Consider the following 27823-nt stretch of genomic DNA (forward strand, 5'->3'; position numbering starts at 1 on the left):
TCATCGAATCCGAGCTAAGTTTTATCCCATACAGTGTGAACTTGCCCAAGTGATCACTAAGGAGGTGATCAAACAAACAAGGATGTTCTTCCATGGGCCAAGGAGGCGGGAGAATGTCCGAGAACTGCTACTCGCTCAGCGTCTGGACCTGAATACTTTCAAGAAGCACGGGTCATTCATCCCTGACTATGAAGATTGAGGCGCCGACATGGAGGAGTGATCGACGATGACAATGTGTGTTTATAATTAGTACTAATATATTTGAACTAGCGTACATTGTTCTAGTTAATTAGTTTGTCTATGAGGAACTTCGTTATTTATGTTTACAATAGGTTGCTTTTATTTTGCTAACTATGCCTCTTTGTGTTTCTCAAGTACATTATATTGCATATTATCGTTGAATTCATCGACTTACGATGTAGGTACATAGATCGGAGATGGCGAAGGACTGCTACGTCATATTCATTGGAAGGGTTCGAGGAGTGTACGACCACTGGACAGACGCTCACGCCCAGGTGGACAAGTACCCGGGCGCTAGCCACAAAGGGTTCGACAGCAGAGCCGAAGCGAAAAATAGTTACTTGAGGTGGATGCTATGGCAAGAGAGGGAGCGAAACCGGTGCCTCAAGAAGTACTACATGGTCGTGCTTTTGCTCATGCTGATCGCTCTTCTCTTCTGCATCATGGTTTAGATAGAGATGGTGAAATTTGTGGGTGTGCCATGACCATGCAATTGCATTTATTTGAGACATGACTTGTGTATCGCTATTTTTGAGATGTGATGATATTTGCGTTGGATAATGATGATGATGACGATGGTATATATGACAAGACTACTTTATGTGTATGATATGATGAGAATAATGTATGTTTATTAAGATATGATAAAACTAATGTATAGAGCATGCACAAATACGTAGGGGGCATAAATACATAGAGGGGAATTAACTTCTTGAAAACAGGAATATTATCAGTAGCGTTGGTAGGAATATTAGCAGCAGCGCTTTCTGTCTACCAGCGCTACAACTACCTTACTTATGAGTAGCGATGGTTTTCCAGCGCTATTGCTAAAACTTAATTGTAGCGCCTTAGCAGTAGCGCTGCCACCAGCGCTACTGGTATTGATAAAACAAACGCTACTACTAGGCTTTCTCCTAGTAGTGAACCCAAGTCTCTGCGCGAGGATCCACGACCTCCGCTCGAGTTGCCCTGCATCTAGCCACGCCAATCACCCCTCCCTACCATCAAAGACCAGGAAGAGAAATCAGCAAGGCCTTGTTCGGTTAATCCCTCCCAGGAGGGGGTGAAGAGGATTGGAGGGGATTTAGGTGGAATTTGACTTGTAAGGGATTTAATCCATCTCAATCCCCTCCAAACCCCTTCAAATCTGAAGGAACCGAACAAGACCCAAAGGAAGTCGTTGAATCGCCGCCCCAACCATCGGCCACTCTGTCGCCGCCGCCGCTGCTTGCCTCTTTAGGCCTCGTTTGGTTAAGGGGGATTGGGGAGGTTTTGAGAGGAAAATCCCCGAAAGGGCCAGAAACCCCACAGATCCTCGGGCGCCCATTTGGTAGGAGGGGTTTGCTTAGCCCAATCTCCTCCGTTCCCCTTCAATCTCTTCCTATCCATGTGTTTCAAAACCCTCCTCGGGGGACTAGTGGAAGCAAAACCCCGGGGATTTGAGAGGATTGGGTGAAACAAAGGGATTCACTCAATCCAGTAAAATCCCTCCCTCTCAAAACCTCCCCAATCCCCCTTAACCAAACAAGGCCTTAGGGTCCGCTTGGGCACCTTGAACCAGCCCCCTTTGTATTGGATCCTTCTATCACGCGTCGTGGCCCACAGCGGACGAAGAAGCGCAGCGGTGCTTGGTTGCATCTTCCCAAAGAGGATTTCAACACAAAACCTGCACCTTGGATCAAACATTGATGCTCGAACCGAGGAGGACATGTCGCTTAAGAGAGGCCCGAAGCTTGCTTCGAATATTGGAGTTGGTACCTCGTCGTGCAGTCTGATTGTGCACAGGTGGTGAAATTTATGAACATGGGAGCGCACCTGCTCATACCAATCATTGAATATTGTTTTAAAGTATGTATAGGGTTTGAGAAGAGTATTATCGATCATTTCTATGCGTGCAGTGTTGCACATGAGCTAACGAGCATGGCTAGGGTTCATCCTCGTCATTGTGGATGGATAAGCCACCTCAATCGATCCTTGTAGTATTGATTGTTGACCATGTTTCTATATTGCAAACCAATTTGTGGTTAGATGGTTAGAAGGACTGTGGTATCCCCTGCCCATCAGAGTAAGTCCCGGATTTGACGTTGGTGCTTACATTTTTCTATATGTAGGGTGGGTGTATGTGAACGATTTCGATTGTGCTCTGCTAAAAAAACCATGTTTCTCTGTTTAAGATGAAAAATAAAGCCAACACAATATTTTTTTTATCTATTTAAAAAAAACAAGTACAGTACTACTACTTCCTCCGTCTCGGTGTATAAGTCATCTTACGAAAATCAAATAATCCCAAAACACTTAGGCGTCGTGCATTAACTTTCACCTAGTTTTTTTGTTTTTTGTCATGAATAAATGAATCAACCAATAAGAAACATGAAACATGTATGTTTCTAATGCCTTGAGACTAACTAGCACAACATGCATGCAATGATATTAATTAGCAAATTAACATTTATTTCTCTCGTTTTTCTCTCCGTCTTGATCACGGTGCACAACCTAAGATGACTTAGAGAAAATACAATAAAGCTGAGTCAGCTGGCTATAAGGACTAAACTAATATATTTTTGTTTAGTTAGAAGAAAGAGAAGAGGAGAGAGAAGGTAAGCGGGCTCTTAGCTAAGAGTCAGCTCTAGCACGTGCTCCTAGGCATTTTGTGAGTATGAAAAGTGGGTCATATAATAAAAAAGTAGTACATGTTTGCAATGAACTATTGTATATGTTGGCTATAAGATGAGCTATAGATAACATGACAATGACTATACTATTGTACTTGCTCTTAGAGCAGGTACAATAATCCTACTCAGCAGGCTGTAAGCTATCCCACATCAACAAAAATCTGAGCTCGAGGAGAATAAACGCATCAGAGAGAAGGCAGCGGGCGCTTCGTCGGTCGCCGGGCTACAACACAAGACACGAGAAATTTACGCCCGCTTACAGCCCATGTCGAGCGCTAACGGTGGCGCTTCTGATCCCGTGCGCCTCCCCTCCTCTTCTACTCACGGACAAGGGGTCTGGATCCCCATAGCCTGTGCACCTTGGATTGCTGGACCTCAAGGCTTGTAGGCAGCGCCTGCGGACAGTGATGACTTCATCAAATTGACAGCAATGTTGACAACTCCAATCCACAAGCTATGTGTCTGTTCTCCCTGGCTGATGCATCTCTTGTTAAGATGATTATGCTTCATATGTATGCTAGCCTGCTATTTTCTTATCTCAACTCTGAATATTCATATGACCTATGCTTATGCATCTCTTGTTAATATGGAGCTGGGTGATTCTATATGATATATGGCCACAACGATGCAGCTTGCGTTGGATCACAATAGATCATATGCACAGGTAATTATTAAGTGTTTAAGTATTTACTAGCAAAAAGGGTCCGTGCTTTGCAACGGGAGAAAAAAATACCACACGCTTTTAATCTTTTTATAATCATTTTGATTTATTAAAATAATAAGTTAACTAACTAATGTAGTCAGTCCTATCCTATTTTGTTGAGAAATCAACCCGTTCATTGTTAATTCTACCATGATGAGAAATTGAGCGGGACAAGCAAAGCAAAACAAAGAGGCTACGTGAATTGATCAATGGACTGTTATCTTATTTCACTTATGGGGTAGAGAATGTGGGATCAGATGACAAACTGAAGGTGGTGTTCCATTCTCTCTCTCTACAACAATGCAATCTTACATTCAATACATTCATTCATCAGCAAACAAATTCCCACAAAACAAAATTTCTTGCCGGTGCTTGGCACACGGTTGGAGGCATGGGGAGGGATCTCACCTGATGATGAGTTCCTGTGGGAGGACGGGATACGATGAGGGGAGCAAGGGTTAGGCGCCTCTATCTGGTCATAAGGAGTCGCCGTTGCCGCGCCATAACCTTAGAGTTCCCCGTGTGAGCCATGGAGGCCCGTCTCCACCTGCAAGTACCTCGCTCCGCCGCGCCTTATCCGCGCGCCGCCGCCGTTCTGCAGCGAGCAGACGCATCATCCCAAGTCGTTGTAGCTGTCGCGTTGATTTGATCCAGAAGCTGTGCTCGAGCGTCGAAACGGGAGCAGCAAGCGCGCAGAGGTACGACCGCGGAGGCGGGTGGGTTGAGATCGACAACAGTTGTGGTTGAGGTCGGCCGCGGCGGCGAGTGGTGTGGCAGCGGCCTGGGCACATGCCAGGGTGGACCAGGATCGACGCGATGCGCTCGAGCGCCGCAATGGGGGCAGTGAGCGGGGAGAGGTACAGCCGCGGATGCGGGTGGGTTGAGATCGGCAGCGGTGGCGGTTGAGGTCGGCCGCGGCGGCGAGTGGTGTGGCGGCAGCCTGGACACAGGCCAGGGTGGCCCAGGATCGACGGGAGGAGGCGATACGTACGGGTATAATTTTTGCAGCGAATCGTTTTTCCTTTTGCGTTGCAGATAAATGATGAAGCGCGAGTTGAAAAACAAAAATTACAGGGTCTTTTTATAAAAATATCGTGATGGGTTTTCCGACGAAAGCAATAGCCGATTTATTATTAGGTATAGATATAGATATAGATGTAGACGAACATGTTCAATCAGTTTCTCTAATACATGCCATGTGTCCCTGTAGCCATCCATGGATATTTTAAAGCGTGAATGCAGAAAAAAGTTTTCTACATGCATGCACGTATTTGCTTTTTTTCTACGTACAAGTGTTGCCCTCTTACAAATTTGGATCCTTCACGGAAGTTTGTAGGTGCTTTTCTCGAAACCTACATGTACCTAGGTGCTTTTCATTTAAGTTTCTAGGAGCGTACGTGGTTTTGTTGGCTTGGTGCCCTTATTTTCCCCTTTTTCAGCGTGTCCTTTAAGGACTCACGTTGATCATCTTGGTTATACAATACACGTAACAGACTTGTATGATCGGTTCTGTTCCAAAAAAAGCTTGTACGATCAGGTTATTTAGGCAGGATTGAGTCTAGCACGTGGGAGTCAAAAAATAATTTTGTTATGTGGGCAGTTAAATCTAGGCCGTTCAAAAAACATAACCTAAAGTAATAAATCTTCACCGTTTGTTTTGCGTACGGATATAATTTTTGCAGCGAATCGTTTTTTCTTTTGCGTTGCAGATAAATGATGAAGCGCGGGTTGAATAACAAAAATTACAGGGTTTTTTTATAAAAATATTACGGTGGGTTTTCCGACGGAAGCAATAGCCGCTTTATTATTAGGTATAGATTACAGCCAGCCTTACAGCCAACCAAAAAGCCATTCTATTGTATGAATGAAGGCTTTAGGTGATGTGGCAACGGGTTATAGCCAGCAGCCGGCTGTGCTATTAACCTTGCTCTTATACACCGAGACGGAGGGAGTACTAGATTGCCTGCCAATATGAAGATTTCGGAGCGCAATTAACGAGCCTTGGACATATCCGGTCCCATTCCATTCCTTTCCAACCCGCATCCCCCGGCCCCACGAACCCAGTCGCTTTAAATGCTACGTGCACATTGACCGACACTCCTCCAGTCAGTCTCTCCTCCTCGCCTCCGCCTCGGCGACAAAACCATCGGGCAGTCGTCGCCTCCGCCCCTCGCCCATCCATCTTCCCGGGTTCCCTCCCCGCCAGATCCACCGGACCCCCGCCGCCGCTCGCCGCTCTCCGCTCTCCGCCTCGCAACCTGCTGCGCCGGGGGCGACGGGAGCGAGCGGCAGACAAAAAGCCATTCCAGCCGCCGGTCCTGGGCTGGGGTGGGGCCGGCTTCACCCCCTCCTATCCTTCTGCCGCTGGTAAGGAACCCTAGCTCGGTCGGACGGATCGTCCCCGCGAGTGCGTTGCGCCGTTGGGGGTTCCATCCTTTCTCTTTGCTCTGCTGTGGCATTGAGCAGCCGGGGCCCGGATCGTTCGCAGTTTGCTCGCTTCGTCCGCGGCTCCGTTAGGTTCTCGTTCTTCCTCCGCAGCGCGCGAGATCGATCAGAGTTTTCTTTGTCTAGGTTAGATCGATCACAGTTTCTGCGATGGGATTTGGTGCCCAGGCTCGGGCGCGGCTTGTTTTCCTGAATTTTGGGGGATCCGACTAAACCCCCCACCCAAACCCCCACGCTCGGCCCGCCCCTGCTTTGCCAGTAACAGAGGAGGTTGTTGCATTTCTTCTCGGAACGAATAAACAGGCCAGGTGAAGAAGCGTAGCGGGTGTAGAGGACGGGGGAAATGCACGTCCCTGGTTGTTTTTATCGACAAATCTTTGGGGATCGCCTATTCTTTGCCGTTGACCTTTTGAGCGGTTCTTGGTTTCTTGCTTTACCCGAGCTGACTGTTTGCTAGTGCCTGATGAAGTGGGATGCCTCTTCTTTTGGCGGCATGTTTATGCTACTGCATTGTGATGGGATTTGTGATACTGCAGTTTCCAGTTTTGGGTGAAACCGCTGTATACGGACGTACGGATCTACTAGTACTTAGTTTTAAGTATATAAGTAATATACTATACTAGTACCAGTGTTTGACATTCCTTAGATTCCTTACTTCTTTATTAGTTTCGAGATCAAAATAAAAGAACTCATATGTAAAACTGCAACATGGATTTCTTCCGGGAAAGACTACAATAAAAGCTGGACATAGGATAGAAAAATAGAAAAAAAGAAGTCCTGAACACGTAGAAGACCTGACATATATATGCAGATCTGTCTATGCTTTCCAGTGACTGACTGTTTTTCTAATCATGATTATGCACTGCTGTAGTTTTGATATGCCCCGTCACCATGGGCGGCAAGACTATTCAGGTGTCAGGGTTTCCTTCAACTGTCAATGCTGACCATGTCAAGGATTTGTTGGAACAAATTGTTGGCACTGGCAACGTCTTTGCGGTCAAGCTCAGGCCTCCCAAGAACATCTCTGCAAACTCAAGATCTTTTGCCATTGTTCAGTTCCAGTCTGAGGCACATGCTTCGCTGGTGTTGAATGCGGCCCAACGGAATGCACTTAGGAGCGGAAGTCATTATCTGAAGGCCCGATATGCAGAGCGTGACATTGTTCCGAGACCAAGAACTACGATTTTTAATCTACAGGGTGCAAAACTGCATTTTGGCTGTCTTCTGAAGGAAAGAGTTCTATCTGTTCTGTGGAGCGGAACAGATGTTTCCGTTGAGTTTGGATTTGCTATGAAGAGGATTGACTTTTGCCTGATCTACAACTCGAAGAAATACAAACTTGAACTCTCCTACGAGAGCATATGGGAGATCCAGCTTCATCGTCCACCTGGGTTGCAAAAAAAGTTCCTTCTGATTCAGGTATGTTAGTTGTACGACACATGTATATGTATGCTGGACATGCTTTTCATGAATTCATAGTATTTTTACTTGCATATCCTTTTCTGCTGCTGCGAATCGTAGAGTACAGTGTACGTACATTACTAAGTTCACATTGTTCCAAGTGTAACTATCGTCTTCATATTAAAGCTTCTGCATGACAGATGTAATTATGTTTTTGTAAATATTAAAATAGTTCATACACATGTTTTTTCTTCTGCCTGTCAATTTGTGCCAGAAACAATATAATTGCTATATTTCATTTTGTTGCTTTTTGGTCATTAAATTTTGCTGTGTTTGGAATGCTGGAGGTGCACTTGAATTTTGTAGACTTCAGCGTTGTTGGTAGTGTTTGTTCTTTCTCGATTCTTCTGTTATATATACTGGGAAAATGTTTGTGTGTTGTTAAGTGTACAACAATAATTCCGATCAAAATCTGTAACCATTTTTTAGTTACATCCAGTTTGTTTCTGTTTGTTGCAAACTCAGAGATTTCGGATAACCTCAGTTGGAGAAATGTATCCGTTTCTCAGGTTCAGGCTGCTCCGAAAATTTATGAACAAAATATACGCCTCTCTGGTTCTATGTACGATGATCCTTTATTCAACTATTTTAGGGATGATACAGATGACCAGTGGACCAGAACAACTGATTTTACTCCGTCAGCCAGCATTGGGCAATCATATATCCTATGTCTGGAGCTACCACATATTTGTTATCTCCCGAACATCCGAGAGTACTTTGTTTACTATGAAGTACACAATGACATCTTCAATCTCCAGCCTGGATATTCATATTCTAGCAATACTTGCTTTGTTCCAGTTGTGAAATCTCATTATTTCACTGATGTCCCCTATGAGATACTCTTTAAGATCAACCACTTGGTTCAGAATGGGACACTTAGTGGGCCAACACTTGATGACAACTTCTACCGTCTGGTCAGCCCAGGATATGAACGTATTGACCGTATAAAGCGTGCACTTGAAAAGATGTCGTACCTAAAAAAGACTTGTTTGAATCCAACAAATTGGTTATCTGAACAATACAAAAAAATGCGGAGATCACGCGTGTTAACATCACCAAACATAACTCTGGATGATGATGGGTTGGTATATGTTTACAGAGTGCAAATTACCCCTGCAAAAGTGTACTTTTATGGTCCTGAGATTAACGTCTCGAATCGTGTTGTGCGGAATTATGCTGCTGATTTGGATAACTTCCTTCGGATTTCGTTTGTTGATGAGGACTGTGAGAAGCTCCGTTCAACTGATTTATCACAACGCTCTGCTCCAGGAAATAATACAAGGAGGACTGCTCTTTATAACAGAGTTCTTTCGGTCCTTTCAAATGGCATCACTATCGGTGACAAGCACTTTGACTTTCTGGCATTTTCTTCAAGCCAGCTCCGAGATAACTCTGCATGGATGTTTGCTTCTCGGCCAGGGTTATCTGCCAGTGACATCAGGGAGTGGATGGGGAACTTCCGTAATATTAGAAATGTGGCAAAGTATGCTGCCAGGCTTGGTCAGTCATTTAGTTCCTCAACAGAGACTTTGAAAGTGCATAAGTATGAGGTGAAAGAAGCTCCAGATGTAACAAATGGTACAGAGTATGTATTCTCGGATGGAATTGGAACCATTTCAGCAGATTTTGCAGATGAAGTGTCTAAGAAGTGCAACTTGACCCGCTTTACTCCCTCCGCTTTCCAAATAAGATATGGAGGTTACAAAGGTGTTGTTGCTATTGATCCAACATCACAGTGGAAATTATCTTTAAGAAAAAGTATGTCAAAGTTTCAGTCAGATAACATCACCCTAGATGTCCTTGCATACAGCAAATACCAGCCATGTTTCCTGAACCGGCAGTTAATCACTCTTCTTTCGACACTCGGAGTCATAGATAGCATATTTGAACTGAAACAACAAGAAGCTGTGCAGCAGTTGAACAGAATGGTAGCTGAACCACAAGCTGCTATTGATGCAATTGAGCTTATGCCCATGGGAGAAATTACCAACATTGTTAAAGAGTTGTTGTTATGTGGCTACCGGCCTGATGTTGAACCATATGTTTCTATGCTTCTACAAACCTTTAGAGCATCCAAGCTGCTAGAATTGAAAACGAGGTCAAGGATATTTGTCCCAAAAGGACGAGCAATGATGGGATGCCTGGATGAAACCCGCACACTGAAGTACGGACAGGTATTCATTCAAGCTTCTAATAGTGCAGATGACCGTGGAAAGTCTGTCGTAACTGGAAAAGTTATCGTTGCCAAAAACCCTTGCATCCACCCTGGTGATATCCGTATTCTCCAGGCTGTTCATAGTCCTCTTCTGGGCCACATGGTTAACTGTGTTGTCTTTCCACAGCTGGGGCCAAGGCAAGTATTTAGTAATGCATTCTTCTATGTTTTCCAGTTACTTTTGTTTAGTACAATCTCATTTCTGGAATAATGTTTTTTTCTGATTCGGTAGAAAGCATCAGTTGAAAGTGAAACAACTTTGTACATTTAAATCGAAGAACCTTTTGCTAGTGAAGTGAAGTTTAGGCGCTCCTCATGGATGTCATGTGATCCATTATTATTTCTTGGATGTACTACTCTTGTTTTGTTTGTCCTTTGTTATTGAAATCATTGTTGAATTTTGTTCATGCAGGCCTCATCCTAATGAATGTTCAGGGAGTGATCTTGATGGGGACATCTATTTTGTTTCATGGGACCCAGATCTCATTCCAACTCGTATGGTGGCGCCTATGGACTATACTCCAGCACCAACAGAAACATTAGATCATGATGTTATGATTGAGGTATTTTATGTTTGTCGCCCAGATTGTTCATTTTTCATGCTATTCACATAACGTCTGTACACCTGTTGGCTGTTGGCATGAACTGTCATTTAGTCGTGCTTCTGATTGTGAATTTCCTTTTGATTCTGGTTCATGCCTTTCTGAAGGGTTGACTACTTAAACCTATTTTCTTAGTCCTGAAGGGTTTTAATTTGTTTATTCGTACTTCAGCCGGTCCAAAATGTAGGTCTTTTTAGAGTTGAGCACATGAACTAAGGGTGGTGGTAACATGCCAATGGTACCCCTTCATTCGTTTCAATTACTTTGTCTTCCTCCCAATACAGTATGTGCTACAGTTATAGGCTCGATTCTTGATGCAACTAATGTGGGGCTAGATTGAACACATGAGAAGAAGTGTATTGCGTGTGTAGAAAGACCTACATTGTTTATTCGTACTTCAGCCGGTCCAAAATGTAGGTCTTTTTAGAGTTGAGCACATGAACTAAGGGTGGTGGTAACATGCCAATGGTACCCCTTCATTCGTTTCAATTACTTTGTCTTCCTCCCAATACAGTATGTGCTACAGTTATAGGCTCAATTCTTGATGCAACTAATGTGGGGCTAGATTGAACACATGAGAAGAAGTGTATTGCGTGTGTAGAAAGACCTACATTGTTTATTCGTACTTCAGCCGGTCCAAAATGTAGGTCTTTTTAGAGTTGAGCACATGAACTAAGGGTGGTGGTAACATGCCAATGGTACCCCTTCATTCGTTTCAATTACTTTGTCTTCCTCCCAATACAGTATGTGCTACAGTTATAGGCTCAATTCTTGATGCAACTAATGTGGGGCTAGATTGAACACATGAGAAGAAGTGTATTGCGTGTGTAGAAAGACCTACATTTTGAATGGAGTTGAAAAGACTAAAAGGACCTAAGTTTTGGATCGGAGGAAGTAGGAAGATAAATCTGTTTCTTCTCATTGTCCATTACTAGAACGAAATTCGAAGCATCTTGTAAAGCAAATCTGACACCCTGCTTTGGAACCACTCTAATATTGTGCAGGAAGTACATGAGTATTTCACAAATTACATAGTTAATGAGAGTCTGGGAATCATTGCCAATGCACACGTAGTCTTTGCGGATAGGCAAAGCTTGAAGGCTGAAAGTACACAATGCATTAAGCTGGCAGAGCTCTTCTCCATTGCTGTTGATTACCCAAAGACAGGAGTGCCGGCTCAAATTCCGCATGAACTACATGTGAAGGAGTATCCAGATTTTATGGAGAAGCTCGACAGGGCTACCTATGTATCCGAGGGAGTAATAGGGAAGCTCTACCGGGAAATTAAGAAGCAGAACCCTCACATTAGACACTTCACAAAGGATGTGGCAACGCTGTCTTATGACACTGATTTAATAGTTGATGGCTACCAAGACTACATTACCGAAGCTGTGTGGTTCAAGGAAGAGTATGACTTCAAGTTGGGTAATCTGATGGAGCACTACGGAATAAATAGCGAGGCTGAGATAATAAGTGGATGCATCCTTAAGATGGCAAAGAATTTTACCAAGAAGAGTGACGCCGATGCTATCAGACTGGCGGTGAAATCTTTGCGGAAGGAAGCAAGGTCATGGTTCAGTGAGATGGGTTCAGATGAGAGCGGAGATGGCCACAAGGCCTTGGTCGCCAAGGCATCCGCTTGGTATCATGTTACCTATCACCCACAGTACTGGGGTTGTTACAATGAAGGATATGATCACCGGCCACACCTCATCAGTTTTCCATGGTGTGTCTATGACAAGCTGATTCTCATCAAGCAGAAGAAGAACATTGCCAGGAAGATGCTCGATCTCCAGAACAGAATGAGACGGAACACAATATTGGGCTGAGTGCGACCATCAGGTCGTTGTTGGTCTTGTACATATATTTGAACATGTCGATTCTTGTGCTAGAATGATCGCCCAAGTGCGATTGTGATTGTTAACTCAGATGTGTTGACGTACATGTGGCGACGAAGCACGAACCTTGGGGGTCTTTGGATGCAGTCGTCGAATGTATTTCTGTGCTATGATCTGTGGCGTACCTAGTTTTCCCCTGCCTTTTTGGTAATATGCGTACTGCATGTTCAGAAATGTATGGAAGACCCAACTATCAGCTTGCTTGTACGACGAGTATCAATGAATCTTTTTTCCTTACTAGTACTATCAAAATAGTTCCTCTGGTTTTACAGTATGAATTTACACTCGTTGCACAGCGGCATTTACAGGTTCCAAACAAATCCAAAATCCAAAAGGAGCAGGTCTTAATCACAGGGGTCAGTTAGCATTTGGCATCAGGAGAACTGTACAGACTCTGGAACTGTCAGGAAGGAGACGGGGCGAGCAGGGAGAACTTGACGTGCAGCGAGATCTTGCCCTTGTCGACGTCGAGCCTGGCGCCGGTGGCGAGCCAGTACCCGGGGCTGTCGTGCGGGCCCATGGTCACCTGCGAGGTGTCCACGAACTTGAGCAGCTTCTGCGCGCCCACGGGCACGGGCGGGCCGCCCGCGAACACGCCGGAGTTGATGTTGGCCACCACCAGCGGCGGCCCCCGCTTCTGCCCGCCGCCGGACGACGACGACGAGGAGGACCCCGAGAAGGGCATGGACAGGAAGCTCGACGACGACCACTTCCCCGACGCCCTCCTCGCCGTACCGCGCCCCCACCTGGACTGCACGACGGCGTAGCCGGGGAGCTCCGAGTAGAGCAGCCGGAGGTGCAGCACGGTGGTTGAGTCGTGCGCCATGACGTGCAGCTGCGCGCCGGTCACGACGTAGGCGGCGCGGCTCCCGTCGTCGCCGGAGCGGTGCCACCGCGGGTCGTACTTGACCGGCGCGGTGCAGACGTGCGCGTACGTCCGCCACTGCACCGGCTCGTAGTAGCGGTGGTCGTCGGTGACCGACTCGGAGCCCCGCCACGCCGGCGCCATGTCGGCCTGCGCCTGCACGGCGGCGATGAACGTCGGGGTGGCCGACAGGTGCTGCAGGTGGATGCCTAGCCTGATGCATACACGAAGTTGTCACTGGGTTAGCCACGCGTTGCATCAAAATTCATGGGTGATTGCCACGAGCATGCAGGGCAGGCTTGATTATATACCGGTTGTTCTTCTTGCCCTCGAGGTGCAGCCTCATCCCTGTGACCGGCAAATTGGACACGACCACCTGCGTTAATATATTACATATATTTTTCGTCATGTCATATGATCATGCATCAATTATCGAAAATCCTTTGGTCTTTCAGTGAAAATCTTGGAACAATCCGAGAGAAGACGATGAGGGGGGGGTCTCTGATTGAAAATACTCCTACCTGACTGGAGCTGACGTAGAGCTTAGAGCCGAGCAGGCTGAAATGCATGGCCGGGCCGGAGCCCTGGCGGTTGGAGCATGGGCCGAGGGGCAGCTCGCCGAGCACCGGGGCCCACATTCTGTGATGCTGGAAATCCAGGAAGTACCTCAGGTCAGCCAACGGCGGCTTATCTGTAACAGTCATTTGGCAGGTCACGTGTCACTTTTGAATGTACTGTTACACGTACTACTATTAAGCACGGACGAGCACTTGCTTGCAGTGTTAACTCTCGAAAGAAAATCTTCTACTCGGCTGCATCATTGTACGGTACGCTGGGTTCAATTAGGCTCAGCATTAAGCAAAGGAGCGTGACATCGACATGGGCATGGCATGTAGATGTAAGTAAGGTGCGCTCACATCTGAGGTAGAGGTTGATGGCGTGGGAGAGGAAGCCGGTGCCGGCGACGCCCCTGAGCAGCGAGGTGATGGGCACGAGCTTGGCGTTGATCACGTCGGGCGCCGCCGGCACCGTCGGCAGCCACTCGGCGTGGCTGCTCACCGTCGTGTTCCCTCCCCGCTTCGAGTATATCACCGTCACTCCCTGCACGCACGCGAGGAAGAAGGCACGACTGAACTGAGTAAATTTGTTATTCCCTCCGATCCATATTACTACTTGTCGCAGCTTGCCAGATAACTGTAAGTACCTCCTTGGATGAGACGAGGGTGGTGACCCCCTGCAGCCGCTGCTGCGCCACCTGCGCGTCGAACACGTTGAAGGCCTCCGGCGTCTTGGTGAGCTTGGACCTGGACTTGGCGTGGGGAGGCGGCACGGCGCAGGCGCCGGAGAAGAGCTGGTCGCCGAGCCGGTCGAGATGGCCCCTGACCTCCGACGGCGACAGCGGCGACGACGCGTGCTGCCTCACGTACACCACGTCCTGCCCGCCCATGCTCAGCCCCACCACCACGTGTGTCCCGTACTTGTCGATGAAGCTGCATGCCCGCACGCAAACCGCTCCGTCAGTGACTGACGTTCATATCCGAAGGGTGCAATGGTTCATACAAGGTGTCGTGTTCGTGTCGACGAGACTGTCAGTGTCAGTTCACTGTCTGATGAGAAGTACTCGTACGCGTCTGCCTGATAAGAACAAACCAAACCGGCCGGCGGCATGTGTCGTGTCGCGCCCCGGTTTGTCAATGGCGACACGTTCGGAGCCCAGGGCGCCACATGCTCTACTTGTAGCACGTTCAACAAAGACGGGCAGAGGAGGAGAAAAACGGGCGTCGTAGCATCTTCCCGGCACTAGATTAATAATGCTCTGAACCACGTTATCTTTCTGTTTGCGGTCAGAAGTTTCGGTATGGACGTCTGAACTGCTCTGCTTTGCGTGCGGCCGTGGAGCCGGTCAAGGTCATGGACTGCACTGCCACCGTCTTCGTACTGCTGGTGGTGGTGGTGAGGAAAAGGGAGGAGGGGAGGGAAGGGAGCTGACCTTGCGATGGCGGCGGGGTCCCAGGCGGCGGGGACGTCGCGGAGGACGTGGGCGGCGAGGGCGAGCGGGCGGCGGTCGAGGCGGAGGTCGCAGAGGGAGATGAAGTAGCCGTCCATGGCGAGGCACTTGGTGGACGACGCGTCCTGCGCCCACGACCCGCTGTCCAGGTCGAAGCACGCGTTGAACTGCCCCGACGGGATCTTCCCCTCCACCCCGCTCCGCTGGTTCAACACCTCCGACATCTGCACCGCCACCAAATCAGCTTTCTAATCAGCCGCATTTCTCTTTCACCTAGCATACGCACGCTCTTTCCGTACAAGTTTATACGTGTCCTTTCTGTTCGACGATACTACTAACTGGCGAACGGTCGGTCCCTAATGGGCATGGCAACAATGCGAACGCGTTTTTCTTGACTGTTTTAGTTGCGACGCGAGATCAAACGGTGGCAGTTTTAGAAGGAAAAAATGTCTTACTGTGAAGAAAATGTCATGCGAATATGAAGATATTGTCAGCAAAATCATTCACAAATGTCATCCCTCACAGTGAACATGCGCTAGCTATTGCTATCCTTCTTCAGAAGTGCTAACATCTGCTAGTGCACCGTCTAGCTATGAAGTAATTGTTTTGTACTATATTTTTGTAAGTGTTTTTTTTTTCAGGTTCGTTGATGTACGTCTTACGGATCTTTGTGGTGAAAGTCAAACAGCTGCTAGTGCACTGTCACGATTGGAGGTGATGTTTTTTTATACAAGGGGTGACCATAATTGTGGAGCCAAATTTGACTTGAATTTACAAAAGAAGTTAGCATGGTGGATAATGTAATGAGGACAACAGGACCACGCGCTATGGCCAACCAGATCTACTCCTACTTACTATCTGATCTTGATTTTGGATGGTTGGTTTTGATCCAATGGAACGCGGAGCATCTGACGCCGACAGTGCAGGGAATCGCTTATACTCCCGGAAAATGCCAAGCCAATAAAATCACCCCCTTTGTCAAAGAAAGAAAAAAAAAACTCTAGAAAATGTTGAGAACGGTCGACGGTTGTTTGTTTTTGTTAGGATTAGGAAGAGGTGGATGATTGGTGCAGTTCGTGAGAATCACGTAGGACCGCACAGGCGTGGTCAGCACCCAAAAATCGATGTTTAATGAGGGAAAGCTCTGCTGCAAGCAGCCACCATTCACATTTGCAAAATAACAAATGGAATTAAAATAGCAGCCACCATTCACACCAACCGTACTACTACTTGTGTTGCTTTCCCTACTCGGTTGAGTTATAAACTAATTAATCTGGCGTCTAATTCTGGAACCAGTTGCTTGCTTTTGATGATGCTTTCTCAATTTCTACTATGCAAAAAGAAATAAAAAAATCTAGCAGAAGTCACATGGTACTTCCGGAGCATTATCAGAAGGATAAACAGCCTGAATCTTATATACTACTCCCTTCGAACCATATTAATTGTCGCTGATTTAGTACGAGTGCTACTTCTTCAGTTTCATTGTGTTTCATCTTGCTCCAGTTTCTTGCGCTTAATCTCATCAGCAACACTTGATTAACTTAGCTCAAGTTTCAGGGAACTTAGTTCCAGAACCCCAACTGATTATGTTGAGAAGAAATGGCTTAACTTTCACTCCATTGCGTCTCGTTTTGCTCCGATTTCTTCTAGTAGTAACTTACTAGCAACGTGCACGTATGTGCAAATCTTGAGAAGCAGGATTAAAGGAAGCCCAAACAGAAGAAGCGATCGGGTGATCGGAAACTCTTTCTGGTCATGCAGAACGAATGCTTATGTTATGCTAGAGTGTGCGGCGTGCTGACCTTGTTGAACTCGAGCGCGTCGGACTTGAAGCGGACGCGGTCGCCCTTGCCGCACTTGACGTCGGCGGGCATGTCGCGGACCACGCCGATGCCCGGCACGGCGGCGGGGGCCGTCTCGCCGGGGCTCCTGGCGACCACGCAGCCGGCGGAGTCCTTGCAGAACTTGAGCCTGAGGTCGCACGTCATGTCGAACCCGAGCCCCAGGCACCGCACCGCCTTCTCCGCCGCCGCCACGGCCATCGGTCGGTAGGTCGGTCGGCAGGTCCTCGCGCTCCCGGCTCCTATGGCCGCTGCTCCGCTACGCTCCCGGCCATGACTTGTTGCTGGCCGGCTAGCTGGGCAGCAAGTTGACTATATATATGGCATTGCTTGCGCCAGGAAGTTGTCCAGAAACTGGAGTCTGAAGGGGCGCAGCTGGTTCGGTAGCTGATTGTGCCGGAACTTAGAGCAACTCCAACCGGCCTATTCAAATGGCATGTGATTTTGTCTGTTTTTTATTTGTTTGGATCGATCTGACGGATACCAACGTCCGATTTTGATGTTTGGATCGACGCATGCGTCCAATACAAATCCGATCCATTTTTTGTCGACGTGTCAAAATAAATAAATAAAGCATTTCCAACAATAATAAGCAAACATTAAACATTGAAAAAAATAACCCTAGGCGTCCTCGTCGTCGGTGGTGAGGTCGGGCTGCGCCGGCGCGTGCAGTGCTAGTGCCTGCGGTGGCGTAGCACGAGCGCGCTCGTGCGCTAGGCGCATCGCCCTCTTAGAATGGAGGTAGGCGACCTCCTCCGGGAGCAGCGCGCCGGCATAGACGACGGGGGTGTTGCCATTTTTTTGGACGGAGCCGGGCGCAGCACGGGCGCGCGCCTCCGCCAGAGCCCTCTTAGCATGGAGGTAGGCGACCTCCTCCGGGAGCAGCGTGTGGGCATAGACGACGGGGGTGTTGCCGTTGTTGGTCATGGCTGCTGGCTAGGGTCGCCGACGAGGAAACAGAAGGGTGGCGAGATAAGTACGGGGTCTGAAAGCAGACGAGGCCGAACCCCCTCCGCACGCTCGGATTTAAAAAGGCCCGAGGAGGGTGGCCGTCATAAACTATGTTGACCGTGATGGTTGGGACGGACACCGAGAGGGCGCGCGCATCCGCTTTGCGTCCGCGTCGATGCATTTCAATCCCAAATTTGGGTCAGAAACGGATCGGCGCGGACGCGTTTTGGAAATTGGTCGGCGCGCTGGACCATCACTTTTGTCCGCGCTGCCTCAAACGGACGGCAGCGGACAAAATGGATCGCTCCGTTGGAGTTGCTCTTACAAATCCGGTCTCTCAAATGTCCACAGATATGACCAGTTAGTGACCGGACGTGTCCGCAGACATGACCGGTTAGTGCCCGGACGTGTTTGTTTTAAACTCCTACCTTTTCTTTATCTGTATAGTCGCATCTTTCATATTTTTTCTTTCACATGTCCGGTCATTTGCACGTGATTGATGAAAAAGAAAAAACAGAAAAAAAGAATGAAGAAAGAAAAAAAAAGTGGTCCAGTGTAAGGTCGCGTCTTATGTGACGGATTTACGAGACGTGTCCGGACGCGTCTGCGGACCCTCATATCGTTCTCATACTTGAGATGGATATGAGAGATGTCGGTCAATCCGGACGTTTGAGATAAATATGCGGAATTCGTCAGAATCGATTTTTTATGACAGTTCGGTGATTGAACTGATTGATCGGACATTTGAGACGGGTTTGAGGTGTTTGATCGTAGATGTCCAGGTTCGGCTGGTCTTGGTGTGAACGAAACTAGGATATGTCGCTTTCTCTCTCCAATCAAATGAGAATGATTCTCCGGCTTATTTTACTTGGGGTTTCTAGGTTTTGAACCAAGAGTCGGAAGCTGTTGCTGTATATGTGGAAAGAGAAATGGAATGACGACTTGTGTGTACACCACCACAGTGCTAGTTGGAACTAACAAGGTTTTTTCTGTTGGGGTTTCAAGGTTCAAGACGGGGGTAAAGGTTGACCGGGACTGGCGGTGGACTGTTGGGAGCTCATTACGCAAAACAACAGCTTCAGTGTAATTGTTTTCTTTAGGCAAGCTTCGGTGTGATTGTTTTTTTTTTTTTTTTGAGGGGTGAAACAAAACTTTATTGAGCAAAAACCACATAATGTGGGATAGTGTTCGGATCATGGGATTGGTGATAAAAAAAACTAAAACATATCCGACTACCGATCAACTTACTTATCCCGTGATTTCTTCACTGCTAGGTCACCGTGCGATGAGATGCTTCAAGTGCCCGCAATACTTCAACGCGGCCTCTTGGGTAGTGTACCATCGATGGTTCAGGGGCTTCCATTCACGGTTGCGGATGACCGCGTCGGAGTAGGACACGAAATGCTTGTGTTTATGGAACCATATGTGAATGTTCCTCCAAAATGTTATGTCTTTTTGCTTCATGCCAAGGAACGGATCGAGGCTAGTGGCGAACCATGCATCGAACAACAGCTCGTCCTCCCGCATGTTGAAACTTTCTTCTCTTCCCTTCTTCGGATTACCGACTATATCATCTGGATCGTCGTCGTCACCCTCCTACTCCTTCTCCTCCCCGTCAGGTTGGTGTTCTCCGGCGGCCCAATGTTGTTGTTTCTTTGTGCCATCGTCAGTCTGGGTGTACGCCTGCTGCGTAGCCGTTTGGGTGTAGGACTGCTGCTGGTAGTTGCTGGACTCGGTGGGATCCGAGTCTTCCACCTGCCCCCTCCCCCTCCCTCACCTCCGTCGTCAATGATGTCGAGCATCTTCCTGTCCACGTCGTACGCCTGCTCCCTCGCTCTAGGCATTGGAACAAACAGCATGAGGGCACCCATCCGCTCCTCAACCGCAGACCATGCCCGGACGAGCTGCGGTGAAGAATACTCAAAGAAGAGCGACGTCGTGCCGACGTCGATGATGTAAGACACAATACTGGATGGGGGTGCCGAGCTACTTGGCAATGTAGTAGTACGGATGCTTGTAAGGCTCCGGCCATGACACCATCTGTGATGTGCGCCCGTCTGTCTTGCGGCGTTCACCACGGCCGCACCAACCGCCATGACCTCCCGGGCCATCGCCACCAGGAGGCCCACCGGTGGTCAACCGCTTCTTGAGCTTCTTCTCCTTTGCGGCCTTCGCTTTGCCGCGATGATCTTGTCGCGTCGCAGAGTTGATCTTTCGAGCGAGTGCGATGCACGGATCCCCTGACACCTTCATCGGCTCCATCTTCGACAGGTTCTCTAACGGCTCCATGCGTATGCGGCGGAAGGAAGGAGAGGGTGGGAGAAAAGAAAAGAACGAAATGTGGACGAAGAACGATGGGGAATGAAAGAAAAGAGGTGAGGGGTTTCGACGCGGAAGCAATGCTTCATGCTACAAAAGTGCTGGCTTCGCCTTCCTTTTGGAAGGGCCATGGGATAGGTAGCGATGTTTCTCGTGTCGGGACTTTCGTAAATCTTTCTTTTATTTATCTTTGATTTGCTAAAGAAATCATATTTGATTTGCTAAAGAAATCATATCCTTCTTTCATTTATCTTTGATTTGCTAAAGAAGTCATATCCGAACAACGGCACAGACCGATACAGAATCGCATTAGTCATAGGAGGTTTGCGGATTCACCGTGAGGATGCCCCGTGCATCCCCGTCCCTGTCTCGGGTGTGAAGCAGCCTTTTCGGGACTCGCAATCACGTCTTCTCGCCGATAAGCCGAAGTCGCTCTCGACAGAATACGTGTGGCTGTACTGTACGTGGCGTCAGTCGAAACTGCATCAAAGATTCAGGAGGGAGAGAGGAAGTACCATGAACGCGACAAAGCCGGTAACACGCTGCACCAAACGGCAGCAGGTGTGGAAGAGAGATTCGGCCAAGAACCCCGCACACCTGAACCCGACCGGGGCTGATGCCATCATTTCCTCACGCTTCACTCCAGAGACCCCGCGCCCGCGCTGGACTTCAAGTCACCACCAGGTCAAGTCCGGGGTATCCCCGCCGCCGATCACGTTCACATGACACGGAGGACGATTTTCCTGTTTTAACCCTTTTAGCATAGTTTAGTCCGATCTATCTCTTTTTTCTATCATCATCTATTGTAATGGTAGGCATACACATCCGATCACCATTCGCTGTGGAAATAAGGTTCTAATCAACATATACAACGCGGTTTGACCCGTTGATGTGGCTACTATCGTCACAGGGAGTGGCGGTGGGGTGTTCAGACAGATAATTCCATCACAAGAAAATTAACTGTCTGAACACCCTACCGCCACATGTTATGACGGTAGAAAACCACATCCTACGCCACTTATCCATATCAACAAGGTCCATTGTGTTATAACGATTTTCGTTCGGTTTTCCGTCAATCAATCGAACAATTCTCTTTTTGGTAATTAATAAGATGAGGCAAAGCTTTTGTCTCCGTTTTAAATAAAAAGAAAATGACGGTAGGGTGTATATGCATACAGATGACGGTAGGAGAAGGGTATGATTTTTTTTATTTTTTTTACAAACGGGATCAGATCCTATGTCAAAAGGGTCAGAACAATGAAAGAACATAATGTGTCTGGAGGAGACCGGCGGTCGCAAAGGAGAAGATAATTATCAACTGCCGACTAGTGAGTGAACTCATGACTCGGTCCAGGTCCAGGGCCAGACCGGGACCGTCGTCGCACTGGCTCGCTCGTCGCCCCTCCTTGAACGACACGGTGAGAAGGAAAAAAAGGAATTTCGTACTATCATCATGATTTATTGAATGAGGTGCAGCAAAGGTTCCCACTGTTCGTTTCTAAGGTCCGGGCGTAATCACAAGTGGAAGGAAGTATGGCGGAAAGGAAGGGCGCCGCGAGGGGGATCGGATCGGAGACAGGGCTGCGGCATTCAGTTGGAGACCATGCTCTCCGTCTCCTTGACGAACCCGTCGCCGGTCCAGTCCTTGTCCGACTGCAGGCCCATCCTGATGGCCTTGCGCTGCTTGATCGCCTCCTTCTGCCGCTGCACCAGGTCCGTGTGCGTCGTGAAGTAGGGGAGAGACGCCCTGCGATGACGAAGTGTCAGCGATCTTGTTCCAGAAGGCGAGAAAAAATAAATCGACCACGTCGTCACAGGAGCGGGGCAGAAAATATGTACGTACACATTTAGCACTCAACTAGTACTACTGATGATGCTTCAGAGAAACCTCTTCGAGACAGAGTAAAACAAGGCCAACTTGACAGGGAGTTATGATCATTGCACGGTGCACAAGGCTTTCGACTAGTGCCGTTCATACATGGTGGGGCTAGGCGTGCTAATCAGGCTATAGGAGGCATGATTAAGGTTGAAGGCAATAGCTAACCATGATTATTGCCCGCACTTCCCAAGTCTTCCCTCTTGATGATTATCTTTACTTTCACCCCATTTACCCAAAACCTTTTACTTTCCCGTTTTTCATGGAAAGTTGTTCTTCTCCAGTTTTAACAAGGGATTTTATTTTCCAGCTTTTTTTAAGTGATTCTTTTCCAGTTTTAACAAGGGGCATGCACCTTCGGTAATCCTGCCTTGTATTTGGTAACATGAGGAACAGAAAAATATAGCAATTGGAACTTCCTGGGCTCCCATGTCGGTGATGATTTACTACATTTCAAAGCTCATCTGTTCGATTTCAGTAACAAAATGGTGCTTACAAGCTTAGCGCAAAGAAGTGAACGTTTAGAGGTAGCACAACAGTCAGGTACATGATATCCTGATATGTACCGAAAAGAAAGGTAGTTCGTCCAGATGGTTTCCAACACCAATTCAACCACAAAGAAAAAAAGGTGAAGGGGGCATACCCTCGGAAATCTTCAATTGATGAAAAGTCGTGCATTCTCATAAAATCCTGCAACTCTGTACAGAGCTTCTTCACAAGGCCATAACCATGCATCATTACACCTGTACATACCTGTGATGAATAATCATTACTTCATTAGTGACTCGATCGAAAATGATGTCTCAGAAGTACTACCTACAGTATAATTAAGCATGACACGTGTACCAGCACGTCTAAAAAATATGCACTGGCAGTTCACATAAGGATGCACACAGCATAGAGCCACATCAGCCCCCCTTGATTGGAATATATGTTGCGTACTAAGTCCAAGAGCTCACCTGTACGGTATCTGCGCCAAGTAGAATAAACTCAGCAGCATCATTGCCGGTTTCAACACCGCCAATGGCGGAGAGAGACCGACCTTCAGGAAATTCCTCTTTGATCAGTCTTGCTATCTGCATGACTTTCGCAAGTGCTATAGGGTGCACAGCTCTCGCAGAATATCCCCCAGGTGTAGAGTACCTGTACAACAGAGTGTTATTTCAAATTGCTAGCGATAAATGGACATGCTCCAAAAAACAACCCAGGGAACTGAATCTAACCCCTCCACACAAGGTTCTGGGCGCAAAGTTTTGAGATCAATTCCCATCACACTCATAATTGTGTTGATAGCGGCAATTCCTTCAGACCCTGACTTAAGAGCAATCCTTGAAGGCTGCATGGTGTTAAGACAAAAAAAAAACATGAACAAATAAATATGGGCGAAATTAGCAAATATTCTTAGCGCTAATGTACAAAAAGAAGTATCATGGAGAGTCATGTGCAGCACAAGTGATGGCAATAATGTCATCTATCCGATGCCAACGTACAATTGATGTTTCAGTGATCAGTACAAGTTAAGATGCTAGACTTTGCAGCAATGTTGGACTCTGTGAAAGATTATCATCAATTATGCACTACATATCTGATGTTGACAATGCAAAATGAACAGAACAGAAAATTGGAAACCCATGGGTGTGTCTGGTTGCAGGGAATGGTAATTCAGAGGGGAGGGGGGGGGGGGGCTATGAGAATTTAAATGGAATGAGGATTAGGAGTTTGAGGGTCGAACTCCCAACATTTTAGAAAGTTTGATTTACCTCAACATTTCATGATGACCCATCCTACAGTATCTTTGAAGATACAAATCAGACACTCACAATTTCTGTCAGTCTTGCTAAACGTGGACCTGAGACTAAAACCACAATTCATATCCCTGATCCAGCAAAATCTCCCACCCTTTCCCAGTTGTTACCAAACATCCGAGATATGTAGAACAAGACAAAAACTATCTTACACGAATAGTTTCATTACTATTTTCTAACAGCTAGCTTCTGCGAGCAGATCAACGAATGTACGACCTGAGAACCAAACTACTAAGATCAATGCAGAGAGCAAACTAAGTATGTTTTTCTTGGAAGGTACAAACTAAATACGTGAAAAGTAGGCAAGGATAGAATAGAATCTACTTTAGGACTCATCATTTGTTAAACCATAACAAGTAAACCACGGTAGATATGTGACCGCTAAGTACTCGATAGATGTATTATATGCGGAAGTAACCTGTGTAATATCTGTAATGTTAGGAGTCATCTTAGACCAAACAGGCACAGTGGCCTTCTCATTTATCCAACCAGAAACCTCCTCTAACAAGGCACAATCCTGTCCAACAGCGGCACCCATTTTTCGCTCAGGCATGCCATGTGGGCATGAGAAATTTATCTCAAGAGCGTCCTATTGAATGATAAAATAAAACAAATCAGTAGTACTTCATTATCATAACTCTGAAAAAGTATGCACCAAAACACAGATATGAAAATGTTTGTTACCACTCCGGATTCCTCAACACGTTCAATAAGCTCATGCCATGCAGCTTTGTTGTATTCCTCCATTATTGAGCCAATGAGTATCCTATCAGGGTATTCCTTCTTCAGTTGCTTGAACTCGTTAAGCATTGTCTCGAGAGGTCGATCACTGATAAGTTCAATGTTTTGCCATCCAATGATAGGACTCTTGGTAGATCCATTAGGATCCGCCCTGAGCCGAGCATAGCGAGGAGTTACATTGATAACTTTTCCAGCATCCAAGGACACCTACCAGTCATAAATTTAACCAACATTAGCCATAATGTTACGATAAAAAAGAGAGACCATTGCATGCCATTGGTTGAACTGATGACTGAGTAAGTTCAATGCAGAGTGGTATCAGCAATGTGGAAGTGATGACTGTGACCGTCTAATGTAGAATGGGACCAGTGACTAGTTAAAGCTTCTTTCTAATGTTTAGTACTGGGAATAAATGTTCATCGGAAAAAAGTTGGGACTCCTTACTCCAAAAGCAGATGGACATGGTTTCAAACAAGTGGTTTGTCAGGAAAAATAAAAAGCAGAGCCTAATCCATACAAAAATGTGATCTACATGAGTCTAATGACTAATTTGGTCGCAACAAACAAATTCTCCTATGATCTGCAGCAAAAAAAATTAACCAGCCATATTACTGTCTTAATTCACATTCCAGGACTACATAATTAAGATCCATCCCCAACCCAATGAATCTAATGTTGGACCAAACACACAGTTTCTGGTGGTCACCACCCCCCTGGTCTGGCATCAACTTATGGAGTTAGGATCTACTGCTTCTCTAGTAGATTGAACTTGCCTTCACCCCATATCCAACCCAAATCGGAATCATACGGCCAAAACGCAATGGCGTTAAGCAAGCACTTCACATCTGGGGTGATCTAGCGCGATTCTCTGAACTGCAGCACATAGATCCTATCCTATCCGCGCGCACTGCAGAATTAACTTTTCCAGCATCCAATAATTTAAACCAACAGTTAGCCATAATGTTACATGAGAAAAGACAGACCATTAAATGTCATTGGTGAAACTGATCACTGATGACTGTGTGGGTCCAATGCAGAGTGGTATCAGTAATGTGAAAGTGATGATTGTGACAGAATGGGACCGGTGAGAGTTAAAGCTTCCTTCTAATGATTAGTAGTGGGAATGAAATGTTCATCGGCAAAGGTTAGAACACCTTACAGGCGGTTTGTCAGGTAAGAAAGCAGGCCTAGCCCGTACAAAAAATGTGATCTACAACAGTCTAATGTGGTCGCAACAAACAAACATTTTTTAATCAGCCATAATACTGTCTTATAGTTCTCACGCCGGCACTACCATAATTAAGATCCATCCCCATTCCCCAACCAATGAATCTAGTGTGGACCGAGCACAAGGTTTCCGGTGGTCATCACCCAGCTTATGAGGTCAGGATCTACTCCTACTGCTTCTCCAGTGGATTGAACTGGCCCCCACTCCATATCGGACCCAAATCGGAACCACGCGGCCAAAGACACAATGGCGCTAAGCATCCGAGGTGATCTAAGGCAAAATCCCCTGAACCACAGCTCACAGATCCTATCCTATCCGTGTGCGCAGCGAAATTAGCTCTGAAGATGGCAGCCGCATAACGATTCATGGGAGCTAGTAATGAGCAGCGGCGAGGTGGTGAGGGGGATTACGGTCTTGGCGATGACGCCGCCCCAGCCCTCGTCGAAGGCGCGCTTCATGACGGTGTAGTTGGTGCCGGGGGGGCCTGAGCCGATCACGAACGGGTTGGGCATCTTCAGCCCGTTCACGGTCACGGAGAGGTCCGGCTCGCCGGCGCCGGAGGAGGCGGAGGCGGAGACGCGGACGGACGCCGCACGCCTCCGGCCCGGCAGCCGGAGCAGCGGCGAGGCGGTCGACGGCGAGGCGCGCAGAGTCAGCGACTCCATTGCTGCTTTCTATTTATTTTTTTCTTCTGGTTTTGCGATGTGAATCTGTGGGGAGTATCGCGGATGAGGGAGAAAGGAACCTCTTTATAACGTTTTCTAAAGTAAGTGTGGGATTACGTGATGGGGAAAGCCCTTGTGGCTTGTGGGTTACGTGTCGTGATAATCGACTAATCCAGCAACCAAACTACCGTACATATTTTAGTGGGAAATCCAATTTGACTCCCGGAAGCATTTGCTTCTGCTTGTCAAAAATATTTTTTGAAATGTCAGAAATATTCCAATAACAATTGTATGCATTTATAGTCACATTCTAAGGCTACCTGAACATTTTTAGGCAAAAAAGGCTAAATATTTTGGCCGATGCAAAAATAACAAATTTAAACATCAAATATTACCCCGAAATGTCATCCCAAATTTGTTATTTTCATCGACAATAGTACTCCGTTTTGTACGAAAATTGTCTAGCATGCTTGTCACACTAACACGAACATCCATAAAAAAAATAGTTATTTTAAAAACATTTTACCACTTTTTTTATGATACTGTTCATCCGGGAGCATATTTTAATCTTTATATACGTAGGCTTTTTTGGTTAGTTCTATGAAGTGTTGGTGACTTTTTTTGAGTGGAAGTGTTGGTGACTCTGAAACTCTGCCTACCCTTGTTTGTCTCGTGCCTCTTCCATGAGAGGCCGGACGAACCCTAGCCACCACCCCACCCCAGGTCACTCATCTCAGCCCCTCCACTCCGTCGTCGTCGGGAGGCATCAACGGGCAAAGCCCGGCTGGCGTCGGTGGCGGCGGGGATCTCTCTCCTCCTCTAACTATTGGTTACGACGCGGGGCATGTCCCGCAAAGGGGACGTTGTGCTTGGCGCGGGGTGTGGCGGCGACGGCCGGTGTGCGGAGGTGCCCGAGGCTGCGACGGCTGCGCTGTGGCGGAGCAGGAACGCCGTGGGGATGGGCGCTTGCGGCCTGGTTCGGTTGGGCACCCTTGGTGCTTGGTCGGGTTCCAGGTCTGGCATCGGTCGGCGGTCGTGGGCTGCGGGCGGAGCGGGACCGACAGCTGCTGGTGGCGGTGGGCTGAAGGTCGTAGCCCTGCCTCCTGGTGCTTGGATGGAGGTGGTGGGGTGTGCTGCGGGTGCATATCGAAGGCCCTGATCCAAATTGGGCGGGGTGCCTCGGACGCGGTGCCGGGATGCTGGTTGAGGTCGTCCGTCTCTGACCGGCCTGGTTTGTTCCTCGCGACTCCGCTAGGCGGCGGTCTAGCCTATGGCAGGGATCTTCCCT

General features: G+C 47.4%; 3 protein-coding genes across 4 annotated transcripts; 1 reads left to right on the forward strand and 2 right to left on the reverse strand.

The window, feature by feature from the left end:
• Nucleotides 1–5721: 5721 nt before the first annotated feature.
• LOC123401198 (probable RNA-dependent RNA polymerase 1) lies at nucleotides 5722–12473 on the forward strand. Of its 2 annotated transcripts, XM_045094933.1 has the most exons (5): nucleotides 5722–5982; nucleotides 6932–7479; nucleotides 8031–9874; nucleotides 10149–10299; nucleotides 11343–12473. In XM_045094933.1, the coding sequence occupies exons 2-5, from the start codon at nucleotides 6952–6954 to the stop codon at nucleotides 12165–12167; spliced, it is 3348 nt and encodes a 1115-aa protein (XP_044950868.1). In that variant the 5' UTR covers nucleotides 5722–5982; nucleotides 6932–6951; the 3' UTR covers nucleotides 12168–12473. The 2 variants fall into 2 exon arrangements, with proteins under 2 accessions (XP_044950868.1, XP_044950869.1); XM_045094934.1 differs by lacking the exon at nucleotides 5722–5982 and having other exon boundaries at nucleotides 7327–7479; nucleotides 7987–9874.
• Nucleotides 12449–17325, reverse strand: LOC123401199 (MACPF domain-containing protein At1g14780-like). Its single transcript, XM_045094935.1, has 7 exons — nucleotides 16912–17325; nucleotides 15092–15333; nucleotides 14306–14591; nucleotides 14019–14202; nucleotides 13623–13792; nucleotides 13413–13477; nucleotides 12449–13315 (listed from the first exon to the last, which is right to left on the reverse strand). Exons 1-7 carry the CDS (start codon nucleotides 17149–17151, stop codon nucleotides 12640–12642), a joined length of 1863 nt encoding a protein of 620 aa, XP_044950870.1. The 5' UTR covers nucleotides 17152–17325; the 3' UTR covers nucleotides 12449–12639.
• Nucleotides 17326–21658: 4333 nt separating this feature from the next.
• On the reverse strand, nucleotides 21659–26591 carry LOC123401718 (dihydropyrimidine dehydrogenase (NADP(+)), chloroplastic). Its single transcript, XM_045095572.1, has 7 exons — nucleotides 26281–26591; nucleotides 24586–24849; nucleotides 24320–24490; nucleotides 23320–23432; nucleotides 23056–23239; nucleotides 22740–22849; nucleotides 21659–21967 (listed from the first exon to the last, which is right to left on the reverse strand). The coding sequence occupies exons 1-7, from the start codon at nucleotides 26533–26535 to the stop codon at nucleotides 21811–21813; spliced, it is 1254 nt and encodes a 417-aa protein (XP_044951507.1). The 5' UTR covers nucleotides 26536–26591; the 3' UTR covers nucleotides 21659–21810.
• Nucleotides 26592–27823: the final 1232 nt, after the last annotated feature.

This window comes from Hordeum vulgare, chromosome 6H (genome assembly GCF_904849725.1).
Source record: "Hordeum vulgare subsp. vulgare chromosome 6H, MorexV3_pseudomolecules_assembly, whole genome shotgun sequence".
Lineage (NCBI taxonomy): Eukaryota > Viridiplantae > Streptophyta > Magnoliopsida > Poales > Poaceae > Hordeum > Hordeum vulgare.

Bases quoted from the DNA above. Each gene is read 5' to 3' on its own strand.
- LOC123401199 (XM_045094935.1), bottom strand. From the start codon at position 17,151: ATGGCCGTGGCGGCGGCGGAGAAGGCGGTGCGGTGCCTGGGGCTCGGG. The intron at 13,793-14,018 runs GTGAGCGCACCT...TGACTGTTACAG, and splicing joins CATCAACCTCTACCTCAGAT to ATAAGCCGCCGTTGGCTGAC. The intron at 13,478-13,622 runs GTAGGAGTATTT...ATATTAACGCAG, and splicing joins TCTACGTCAGCTCCAGTCAG to GTGGTCGTGTCCAATTTGCC.
- LOC123401718 (XM_045095572.1), bottom strand. From the start codon at position 26,535: ATGGAGTCGCTGACTCTGCGCGCCTCGCCGTCGACCGCCTCGCCGCTG. The intron at 24,850-26,280 runs GTAATCCCCCTC...TATGACTGGTAG, and splicing joins GCGGCGTCATCGCCAAGACC to GTGTCCTTGGATGCTGGAAA. The intron at 22,850-23,055 runs GTGAGCTCTTGG...TATTCATCACAG, and splicing joins TTGGCGCAGATACCGTACAG to GTATGTACAGGTGTAATGAT.
- LOC123401198 (XM_045094933.1), top strand. From the start codon at position 6,952: ATGGGCGGCAAGACTATTCAGGTGTCAGGGTTTCCTTCAACTGTCAAT. The intron at 9,875-10,148 runs GCAAGTATTTAG...TTGTTCATGCAG, and splicing joins TTTCCACAGCTGGGGCCAAG to GCCTCATCCTAATGAATGTT. The intron at 10,300-11,342 runs GTATTTTATGTT...AATATTGTGCAG, and splicing joins ATCATGATGTTATGATTGAG to GAAGTACATGAGTATTTCAC.